Source organism: Camarhynchus parvulus, chromosome 8, assembly GCF_901933205.1.
Source record: "Camarhynchus parvulus chromosome 8, STF_HiC, whole genome shotgun sequence".
Lineage (NCBI taxonomy): Eukaryota > Metazoa > Chordata > Aves > Passeriformes > Thraupidae > Camarhynchus > Camarhynchus parvulus.
In genome coordinates this window covers 7,535,140-7,547,454 of record NC_044578.1, presented here as the reverse complement: position 1 = coordinate 7,547,454, position 12,315 = coordinate 7,535,140, and the positions used below count along the sequence as shown (strand labels likewise).

The following is a 12,315-nucleotide window of genomic DNA, read 5'->3' as shown; positions in this document are numbered from 1 at the left end:
GAAAGGGGAAAAAACACCTAAAACATATTATGTTATCTATTTCATGTGTTTTACAAGGCAGAAGCATTGCACACATCTCAATTCTTCAATTTCATATCCAAGGTTGAGTACATGCTTACTGAACTTTAAAAAAAAAAATCTGATACACTTAATGACCCTTCAGCCAGGTATTCTCAGTTGTTAGAATGCAGTTTTACTTTCCAAATGCTATCTAGACATTAATTAACCCAAATTTGCCCTCTTAAGTAAGAAAGAAACAAAACACCCATGTGGAGGGAGCCAGCTGCTCACTTGAGGTGGGATGGTAGAAATTCCAGCACACACAATCATGTTCACTCTACTCTGAAGAGCAAAGACCCTACTTAAGGGGTGATATTAAGTGATGCTTTCAGCACAAGTCAATTGCTGTAAGGATTACTAAACAAAGTCATCTTTCATGCTATAGGAGAAATAATTGGAAAAAAGACTGCAGTAAAAATAATCACACTGGCTGGTAACAGAACTGGGCGAAAAGACAATAAATATAGTGGTAGATGGCAATAAGATGCAGAGCAAGCTGAACAGCAGCATATGGATGAGGAAAAACCTGAGAGAATTTATTGTGGTGAAATACAAGGTAATAAGTGTGTTTGTAAACAGGAGAGCTCTCTTCCTTCAGCAGTCACAGACTACAAAGCACTGAAGAGGAAATGGGGTACGGTGGTAAATAAAATTCTGCAGCATTTGCCAGAGGCAAATTATGTTCTAGAAAGCAAAAAAAAGATGGAAACATTACAATGCTGTCACAATGTCACAGCAGAAGGGTACAGTGGACACCCCAAGGAATCTGCAGCAGGGCTCCAGTCACACTATTTTGCAGAGCACTATGAAAATGAAATTTTGGAAGACACAGTTGTATGCTCCTGGGAATGGTTATTTAGTATTAGGCTCTTTGGAGTGAAACAGAATAAGAGGTACTTTTTAACCTTTCAAAGTTTGAAGAGGATCTAGATTGGAGCCAGAATGTGCTCAGCACATTGCCAATACCCTTGCTTTACTACTCCCTCACTTTCAAGATGACCAATTTACCTCAGCCATCTGCTGAGCAACACCACAGCCTCGATTTTGGGCCATGTGGGGAAGCACAACTATCTTGGTGTATTTTAAAGCACTCACTGCAAGGATATTTTTTTTCTTTTTTGATTAGGTCAGCTGCTGTTAGCAGAGCTTTCATGAGCTAGCTCCACACAACTATCTGACACCACAAGACTTCTCTGTAGCATTCTTCCCTTCCTTTTGCTCAGTGGAAGAAAACAGAGTGAGAAAAATGGTCCTTTGCCAGCACTGGTTTGGTCAGGTGGGTAATTAAATACCCTAATAGATGTATTTTTTTAGTGCAGAAACACAAGGTTTTCCAAGAGAAGAGGGGACAGTATCATCTCTGCTTATTAATCCCTGTGAGGATTCAGCAAGTGTTTGATTCTGGAAGTGACAAGGTGAACCAAGAGAAAGCCAGCAGAAAATATCGCAATTCAAGAATTCCACCACAATGTCTACAGAGTCTTTTTGACTGTATGGAGAGACCATGTAACCAATCATCCAACTCTCCTTATCATAAAGTCATGGTTTACTGTTCGAGGAAAGCAGTCAAGAACCACTGGAGATGGTTCAGGCTGTGCAAGTGTTCATTACATGTAGGTGTTGGACTATCAGGAAATCCAGTTTGTTATCTAAGTTCATTGAAATATCAGGGAAGCATTTAACATGATTTGTACCTATTCTGAGTGGCTGAAACACAGAAAAATGTCATGGGAATCTTCTATTTGAGGGCAGCAGCTCACAAAATCATAGCATTCATATAATAACTCAGGGAGGTACAGCATGAACTAGATCAAACAGTCTTAGTATGGATGAGACAAGGTTTTCCTGAGTTAAAAGCAAAACCCACAACAACTAAGCTAAAAATGAACACTGAACAGAAATGAGAAAATAATCAGATTAAGTGAGAATGAAGTGAGACAATGAGTTGCCCAACATGACTAAATCTGGGGACATGAATAAGCAAACAAGCAAACAACTAAATGTTTAAATAAGGACTTCAGAGTGAAGACAGATGTTCTTCAATCCATCTTGCAGGACTGGATCAAGACAACAAAGATCACTTCTGCAAAGGGCTTTCTGTAGCCAGTGGTGGCCCCCATCCCAGCCAGCTGCACCTGCCCTTGCTGTGGAGAATGTGAGGGGGGACATCAGGGCTCCTACACTTTTTATCCCACTTCCCACTAATACAAGGAACTGCAGCTGAGGGGAAAGGTGGACAGATGGGGACAGTAGCAACTTAAAATTGCACCAACATTCAAAAGCAGATTTCTGTCAACATTCTATTTTTTAAGAGAGAAACTGAAGCAAAAAAAAAAAAAAGCCTTTCTCCACTTTGGGAGACTTATGTCTCTTCTACCCCATCAATAACATTTCTGAGTTAGAATGCCAGAGCTCCTCATCATCTTATAATCATCATTATCATCATTGTATCATAATCATCTCTCATCCTTACAACCTTTTTATCCTACCTTTCTTTTGCCTCACCTCACACTCAAGATTCTAAATTCTCTGCAGATGAACAATCTTCTTATTCAGCTGGTACAATGCTATGGCATTTTTTTGAGATACTGTGTTTCTCAAAATCACAATAGGAAAAAATTTGTCTGTCTAAAAGCACACCTCAAAATTTCATCAAAGGTAAAATACTCTGTTCCTGGGTGTAAACTCATTGGATAAAGAGCTCTGTTCATTGAATGCCAGGTAATTGAGGGAAAAAAACCTCACATATCTGAAGAATAATATTAGCTCTAGAAACAGCTGGATACATGCAGCTGCTGATGTGCAGCTGCACAACATGTTCAGCCTTGATGTTCTACACATCTGTAACATTTTTTGCTTAAATTGGGAAAAAAAACCCCACACCCCAATATAATAGTTCTCAGTAAGCCATGAGAGGGTTGCCTGTACTACTTCATAAAGGTGAAAGATAAGGAGGCTTCTGAAATCAGTGTGAAACAGTTGAGCTCACACACCAAACCCATATTTCTACAATCAAGGCTGTCCCAAAGGACAACATTATAATGAATCCAAGACTGTTGGCACAATTGTCTTTTTTCAGCCATTTTGGAGAAGAGAAAAGATTGAGTTTGCAGTCAAACTTACAAATATGAGGCGCTGTCTAGCTCTGTGTGTCCTTAAAATATTTTTCACTCTTTTATGGATCTCATCAATATTTGCTGGTGAAGGCCAACCAGTGCCAAATCTGCAAGAGGAAGAGGAAAAACAAAGTGAAGAAATATTTTCTTGTTGAAAAAGTCTGTGATTCAGATTTATTTTTCCTTTTAATTATGAAGCATGCATTACCTCCTTCTGTTTGGAACACACACAATGTTTCCATTTGATTCTTCTCCTCTGGAGTACAAGTAAAGAAAAGCAGTGCATAAACAGTGCATAAACATAAACAGCCACAACAGCAACAGAAGGTGAAAAACATAGAAAATGTTGATGATTTTGTAACTTGAGAAATATTTTTGTAATGTTTGTGCAGTCCCTACAGAATAAAAAAGCTATACTATTCCCAGTGATCAGGTTTCATTTGCCTCTTTAAAGGAAGTATTGCACACATGAAGTTCTTTTCACTGGAATAAATCAAAAGGAAGGTAACCCCAGTGCATGCAAATCGTAAAACACATGGAGTAAAAAACTTGCAATTGCAGTCTTTATTTCACAAGAGAAATTGCATTTTAAGTTTGGTTGGTTTTTTTTTTTTTTAATATTGAAAACTAGGCAGCTGCTTGGTATGGGTAATTTAAACCAAACAGCTACTTTTGGATTTTACCTTGTTATGTTTTGGATTATTTTTTTCCACTTTACTAAAAAGAGCCCTTCTCATCTTTCTCAGAAGCTCATCCTTCTGAGCAAGTTCAGAAGCTGACAAAAATTTCTCAGTCTCTTAAGGGAGGCAACAAAGATTTTAAGAATATGATCGTTTACATGTCAACCATGTTATCACATTAAAAATGTTTTTTTTTTTTTTTTTTAAAGAGACATCAACAGAAGGAAAGAATAATTGGAGGGAAGTTATGAAATGCTTACTTACACAAGCTCATCACACTGGAAAGAAACAGGGCACCAAATGAAGATTGTGCATCTTCATTTCAATGCTGCCTCAGCTCTGAGAGCTTGACTTGGCGCCCAGAAAAGCCCAGCTCCTGATGTGGTATCATGCCAATGTGAGCACGGGTCACTGGTGAGCTGTGAGCTGGCAGGGCAGGCACTGCAATCTGAGCTGTGAACAGCAGCAGCACGGAGCTGCCATCCCCAGCCTGCAGCAGGAGCACCAGGAACACTGAAGGGCTTTGGTGGCTTCCCAAATTTGATGCAGTGGAGAAACAGCATGACTCTGAACGCTGAGATTCCACAGTTTGCTCTGTGCAGGGACGGGGACTGCCAGCTTTTCTGCCCTCCTCCCTCCCAGTTATCATATTCCCTGCATTATCCAGTCTATCACCCTCAAATCCCCAGTCTGATCGTGCCTGGCTCAGTTCACCTTCACCAAACCTCCAGAAATTTCAATACAGCCAAGGAACTGCTCAGCTCCTTTCAAAAAGAACAAACCAAGTACAGAGAGAAAGCTTCAGTGCAAAACAAGCAGCCTGGCAATGTAAAAATTAATGGAAGCAGGATCCCAAAAGTGGGAAGTGACAGATTATCTTGAAGGTTGCAGGCAGGGCATAGAGTTCTTCGCAATCTTTTGGATCATTCCTTTTATTACCAGAGACAGAGACTGAAGTATAACTAGAAACAGTTTCTGTTTTTGAGTAATCTTCTTCTATGTTCTTTTATCTAATCAACTCATTTGGATTCACTTATTGTTGTTTGTATGTCCAAAACATCTCTCTCTTGGTTCTAAACAGCACCAGTATTTTTAGCTTATTTACGAGTTTCTTTAAATCAATTTCACCTACTTGAAAATGCTTCTATTTTTCTTCAGGAAAGGGTGCCAAGAAATGACACAATACTGAAAGTATATAACATATAATCTATATGGGGATGTATTCCCACGTTTCTAATGATTTTATTGTTATTTATCCTTGGATCACTACAAGCAGCAATTTTCACCAACCTGACTACAGAATTCATATTACTATCCTGAGAATTTTACAATTAATTCCAGACCCAAGAGCATGTATAGCAAATTCATGCTGTACAATTGTTTTGCATACTAGAATCCAGCAATCTGTTGCACTAAAAGATTTCACGTAACTTCTTCTAAAAGAAAGTAAAATGGCTTGAGAATTTTGTTAAGGGAGAAAAGCATTGCCTTTAAAGAAACAGAAGTGTGAGTCCCTTAAGCAGAGAGGAATGTTCATTTCCCTAATGCAGTCATACCCCATTTGATGTACTGCATTACAATGCATGTGCTCTACCACCTGTGTTTTGAAAAAAACCCCCACACTTTCTTTTTTTTAAAAGAAGAGAGGTAAGGGAAAGGGTCTGCAGTGATACTATCATCTTATGGCTTCCCATCAGAATTTACAACATTTACTGATATTAAAGGACCTCTGAAATGCATGTTTAAAAATCTGCATCCTAGATGCAGTAAGAGTGAGTCATTTCCCACTTGACAAATAAAAGATAGAGCCATGAAGTCATGGCATTTTCCCTTATTTATACAGCAGCTGCTGTTCTTCCAGCACTCAGGTGGCTTGCTCTGAGAAGTTGGAATAGATTGCCTTTGGGAAATAAATTTTATGAAATTCGTATGTAAGACTTCAGGTCATTGTTATTAATCGTAAATTTACAAATATCCTTGGAGATAAATGTATTTACTTTTGGGAAAAAAAAAGAAAACCCAGCTTGCTATTGTATTCAGTAAGAAAATACATGGCTATGTCTGCAAGAAGAAGATTTAAATACTTAATTCGAGAACTATTAAATTCTTTCTCCAGGTGGTTTTATGGATCAATCCACTAGTGTGCGCTGTGGTATAACAAATGTTGCCTCCTCACACAGACCCCAAACTTCATTTACAAAAAAAAAAAAAAAGAAAAAAAAAAAAAATCAAAACCTTAAGTCTGATTAAAAATGGTATCAGCTTCTTTTTAATTAGCTTTTCTAGTATTTTTATTGTCTAATTTTAGCAACAACTATCGGGTCTAATCCACGTTTAAAGAATAATGTTAATATTTGCCAACTGAAATGCAACTAAAATAAAATCATGCCTAAAATGCAAACTAAAATAAAATCATGCCTGAAACACAACAACTATAATGTGAAGTGAAACCTTTTTATGATATTCTAACTCTCGTATTGGAAATACTTTATAAAACAGGCTTTATTGCACAGCTTCTTGGACTATAAATAAAGGGATTCCATTTGCCCAAAATCACCAATAACAACTCTTTAAAATCACCAGCTACTTATTTATGTGATTAAGGTGTCACTATCATATTGCAGTGTTCAAAGGAAAGTCATTTCATTTCAATGACTGTTTGTCCTGATAAACGAAATAAACTCCTACAGCTGTATTCTTTGTCATACTTTCAATTTTCCCTGGGACTTGCAAACATTCTGCAGTTACATCAGTTTAAATTGTTTATTGATTCCGATAGATTGTATAAACACTTTGGAAATATAGCTCAGTGACCTAGAAAAAGCCAGATCAATCAGAGAACTTTTCAAGATTAATTTCAAAGATGTTGTGTTGAGTCCGATCAAGGAAACAGAACCATTTTCCCTTGTAATGTGACTAAAAGGCATTTATTTTCTTTTATGAGATAAGGATTTTTTTAAGGTCATACAGACAACATCTACCTTGATGAAAAAAAAAAGAAGAAGCCAAACAGACAGTGTAGATTTTGTGCTAAAGATTATTTTCATGTGTAATTTTATCCGTTAGGATGAAATACCCCATTAGAAATGCAAACAGGATACATCCACCCATGTACTCTACTCAAACAGCAGCTTGCAAACTTGAGAGCTGTAATAAATAGGAATTTTTAAATGTCAGACAATCCAATCATCCACTTGCACATAGCAAAAACATTAATATCACATTTCAGCAGGAGATACTAATACATTTCACATCAGCCGAATTAATGCCAGAACCTTGTGCAGAGTATTTGCAGTGGCTCTCGTGACCCCTTCCCCCACCACAGCACTCCCCTGCCTTGGGAACAATTCTGTGCATGTGGCCTCCACGAGAATTCATCAGCCTCAAAGACACAGTCCTCACGCTGAGCAAAGCCACATACAAGGACAAACCATCACAGGACAGAAATCAATGAAGTCCTGTAATACCAGATTCACAACTGCAGAGAACACTACTGTAATGGGGGGGAAGAGGGAGTAAGAACACTTAAAGCTGAGTATAACCTGAAAAAAACCACAATCTGCAAGAACTTACACATGGAACAGGAGAGAGCCTCAACAAAACCAAAAATATTTAACTCTGAAATAAAAACCCCAGCTCATGTATTTTATATCTATGCAGGTATTTACTCAGCATTCATAGCAGGGAAGGACATTGCTTTACTCTCATTTTAGAGACATGAGGTGGTAATGGAGCAGGATGGACCTGGTCTGCAGTGCATGCTGCTCTGTGAGGAGGCACAACAGAAAAGCTGGGCTACACTTCATGGTTTTCCTGGTCTATTTAGTCAAGGACACAATTTTGGTTTGCTTTTTGAAAGTGAATGATGGCTATGATGCAGCTCTGAAGTGTTCCAGAGGCTCTGTTTGTACATAGAAGCCTGAATTGTAATGAAGTTACACCAACACAAACCCCCTCCATTCTCACAATGCTGGAAGTGGAGGAGGGTGGCTGCTTTCACAGTGGCAGTATATTACTACAAAGCAAGAACATCCACACACAGACAGGGCCTTAAATCAAGAGCACAGATGCCTAAATATTTGGAAGCAGAAGCTGACAGCTTAGCTGTGCACCAAATTGCTCTCCCTCTTCAGCAGGACATGAAAAAAAAGGTAAAATTTCTCATGCTTTCTATGTAGCTTCTCTTACTTTCAAAGCCCTGTTTATGGATGGGCCTTGAAGCACTTGAGACACATTCAGTGTTGAGTTCTTAAATTAGTAAATGCTTTCCTCCCCTCCTTTTCATATCCAGCCCTTAAAACTGTGGCAATATACATCATGTAAAAAGTGAAACTTAATGGCAGACAGCTTCCGAAATTTCAATGAAAGTCAATACTCCAGCTGAGCAGTTGCTCCCAAAAGGTTGAAGTCATTGTGGTACTAAATCATTAGTTTGTCACAAATTGGCTGCACCTCCTTATGCTCTTTGCAAGATTTTCCATTACCTTCTATCTTCTCTGAATTTATTAATTTATACACAAAATGGCTCTGACAGCAATCAATTTCAGACTTACTTACTGCTGCAGCAAAATCAACCAATGAAGATGACAAATAGTACAGATGTTGGTCAAAAATATGAAACAAGGCTTAGGTATTGCTCACTTTCATCAAATCTAGTATGATTTTCAAGTGCTGATTCCAGAAATTAATATTTAAAGGATGCAAAAGAAGTAAACTTTCCCAAGAGGTGAGACTGATAAACCCCAAACCTTCCTACCAAAGAAAATTCCAAAAATCAGAAATAATGACTTTTAAATGGCTAGAAACAGACAGGAAACCAAGGTGCAGCCTCTCCTGAGAGCAAGCTTTTCCCTAAGAAATCTGCAATATTTTTCAGTGTTCTGCTTTTTAGCAGGAATTCTCAAAACTTAAAACATATGCTCTCACAGAAGCAAACCCTGTCTCAGGATGCATGCCAGTCTCTAAAATATCAGGTGAACCACCTGTTCCTGGTTTTTGCTGTGCAATAAAATAACCCTCAAGATCCTGGGATGATTGTTTTCAAGATCACTGACGCCAAAAATTCTGGTAACTGGTGTTTTCAAGGACTGCACATAGGATTTAGTATTTCATTAATATCTATTAGTATCTGTCATTATATCTATCATTACCAGTATCTAACTTCATGCTGTTATTTCCCTAGTACTAGGAAAATGGAAATATAAAAAGATGGTAGTAAAACAATACAGGAATATTACAGAAGGGCATCTGATCCAGACACTTAACCTCTGTCTCACTTCAAAGGGAACTTAGGTTTTTGTTAAATTTTATAGCAGGTAAGATCACATTTCAGCAGCATAACCAGGAGAACATGAAAAAAGCTATCGAACTGCACTTCAATCTGGAAACAAAAGTAGAAGCATGCTATTTCCAGAGCAGGAAAAAGACTCCTTTGATCCCAAATGCACAAGAAGTAGCTTTGCCTCTCACATAACAGAAATAGTCAAATACTCCCATGATTGTGGTAGTCTCTTGAGGAAAGGATTTTTCTTGTGCCAGCACACAGCTCTGTTCAAAAGACTTTTTGACCTTATGGAATCCATCTCACAATTTCTCCTTTTCTTTCTGACAGGTACTTTGCTGCAGGTTTCAGTGCTGCAAGGAAGGCTTAGCTTCTAAGTCCCCAAGAAAAACCCCATTTTCTAGGAGTGTGTGAGGATGTCTGTGCACCATGAAAGCAAGGACTGGACTCCAGTTTTGCTTTTCTGAAGCAGCATTGAAAGGACAGAGTATGAACGCTCTTTCCCAAAGCACCCAGGATGCTCCTCTCTGCACAACCAACCAAACAACTGCCTTGGCACACTGTGGGGCACACACTATGGGCAGGAACTCGAGGGTCTGTGAGTGCCACTGGTCTGCAGAGGGGCTGCAATCAAACCCACAGAATCAGGGAATAGTGAGGGCTGGAAGGGACCTCTGGAGAGTTCTATGGCCACACCACTGCTGAGTGTCAGCTCCCAACGCCAGCAAATGCTTTCCTTAGATGTACATAATGAAAAATGTAAAAGGAAAGTATGAAAAATCAATATTCAAAACTTGGCTGTCTTGTTCAATAGTAAATCTATTTACAGTTCTGCTTCTGACTGAAATCTCAGAGGAAAGGGAAAGAGGATTGATTTGTGGTGTCTCTAGCAGGCTCAAAGAAAAGGACTGGAAACTGCCAGGGAGGATACAAAAGGGCTCGGAGGACCTTGCACAAGACCCCAATTTCTGTCTCACTGAAAAGTATTGCAGTGGTTTTACAGCCACACAGCAGGGCTCTGGGACACACTCCCAAGAAGGCAGCCAGCCACTTCACACTACTTTTTAAAAAAGAAAGGGAAAAGAGGGAACTAAAGGTTGAGGTGGGGAGTCAAGTTTCACATTGACTGTGGGTTGACTAGCATTAAAAACAGTAGCCTGGATATGCTAAGCAATTTGTCTTTGTAATTCAAAATAAAATTGAGGAAATAAACACCAAATACTGTGAGATAAGACTCCATATTCTTGCAATTACACTAACACTGCTTTACTTTCAGTGCACTGATTTCCTCTGTATTTCTATGATCTGAGCAGCAGCGTTTGCATGCATTTCCAAACATTGACCTCTAAACCATGTTTGTCATTCCAAGTATAACTCTCAGTACACAATCAGCTAAAACCATTGTTATCTCAGAAGCATGAAACAGAGATCAATTTTTTTTAGACTATGCCCTTTATTTCTCATTTTGATTTTTTTTCTGATGACAGAAGTAAATGGTTACATATTTTACATAAAGAGATGTTACAGCTCTGAAGAGCTGAGAACATTTGCTTTAATAAGAAGAAAAAACATAATTTCACAAGATCAGAAATCTCTTCTGGAGAGAGGCTCATAAAGAGAGGAAGCAAGAACATACAGAACAAGATTAACTGGCAGACAACTAAATTACTATGCATGTAACAGCAGCTCACAACATACAAGACTTTCTTCCTGCTATCAATAAAAGGCACCCCATCAGCTCTAAATGAAATGTGTATATAATTTAGCCCAACCCCTCCCAAAAAGAGTCCAGCTGAAGAAAGGATAAAAAAGCTACCATGACAATATCTCTTCCCCAGATATGGGTAACTAATGCACAAACACTGTCAGAGGAGAGTGGGGAGGCAGACAAGATGACAAAGAAACCTCCTTCAAACCCCAGATACATCCTAATCTCTGTATAACACTTTCCAAGATGCACTATTACACAGAACAACTAACAAACAAGTTTTCAAGCAGAGGAAGATGTTAAAACACCAACTTGATCTTTGTGAGTATTAAAAATTCAGTCCCCACCTGCCATCTGTCATTTTTCTTTTTAAAGAAAAAACTGAGACAGATTTTCTATTTTGGAAGCAAGCATTAGGCTGTGTGTAGGCTGTAAAATGCAACCTGCAACACTGACTAACTTGGTACAAATGGTAACAGAGTGTGACCTGGTCACCAAAGCACATCCTCAGCATCTAGGATGGGGCATCAGTTTAATCCTTAGCTCCTCCCAATTATTTTATCTATTTGCTCACTCAGGCCTAGCTTTCCATACAGTTTTTCTGTTCCCAGAAAGCCAACCAGTAACTTGCTACTTGAATGTACAAGAGAAGCACCAACAACACGTTCTACTCAGCAGGAAGCAGGGAATACTCTCCTTGAAGGATTGGAGGGCTTAAGCATGAAACCATCTGTTGCATTTTTGACATTTCTTCCATCCCACCCTCATAAGACACTGAAGCTGGGAAGCTGGCCCAAAATATTAACCCAGGAACTGAAATCCACTAAATTAAAGGGTATTTGAAACTGTCCCCAGACAAGTCCCACTGGGGTCAGTGGAGATAGCTAAGAAAAAGAATTGAAATATAGCAATTAATATATACAAAATAGCTGCAGAGGTCCACACTTCCACTCAAAAAATCAAAACCAAGATCTTAGGGTGTCAACAAAGTGAAAAGATTGGAAAATAACACACTGAATAGATTAAAGCTAGCCCAAGCATGTTATGCACACCAGTCACACATCTGAGTAGAGCACAGCCACAAGTACATGCTCAAAAACACCTGTCAGATGGAAAAAAGGTTTCCAAGTACCTACTGTAAAGTTTACTTGCCATTTTTACATATCTGTATTTACATTCCTGAGATTCCAATCGCCTCTGAAACAGTGATGATTCACTTAAGTGATGATTTATTAATTCTTTGTTCCAGATGGACATTGGCAGCCTGAAATTTGGGGTGTCACAGTTTCAGACATTTTCACTGCCAAGTTACTAGGACTGTAATCATCAAGCTGAGGTGATGGCAAACACAGCAAAAGGAAAAGTCAAACAACAACACAGCTGTTGCAGGAAGATTTTTCAGTCTCTTCAGCCCTCACACCTCCAAACATGCAAACTACAGTCATGTAGGTACCACTATCATCAGCTCAT

The 12,315-nt window shown here is 38.7% G+C and overlaps 1 protein-coding gene across 1 annotated transcript in view; it reads right to left on the bottom strand.

The window, feature by feature from the left end:
* Positions 1-12,315, bottom strand: part of SPATA6 (spermatogenesis associated 6) — a 41,390-nt gene that overhangs the window by 10,139 nt on the left and 18,936 nt on the right. The window contains exon 11 of the mRNA XM_030953776.1: positions 3,184-3,283. Within this exon, the coding sequence (XP_030809636.1) occupies positions 3,184-3,283 (100 nt within the window). The remainder of the gene's footprint in view (positions 1-3,183; positions 3,284-12,315) is intronic.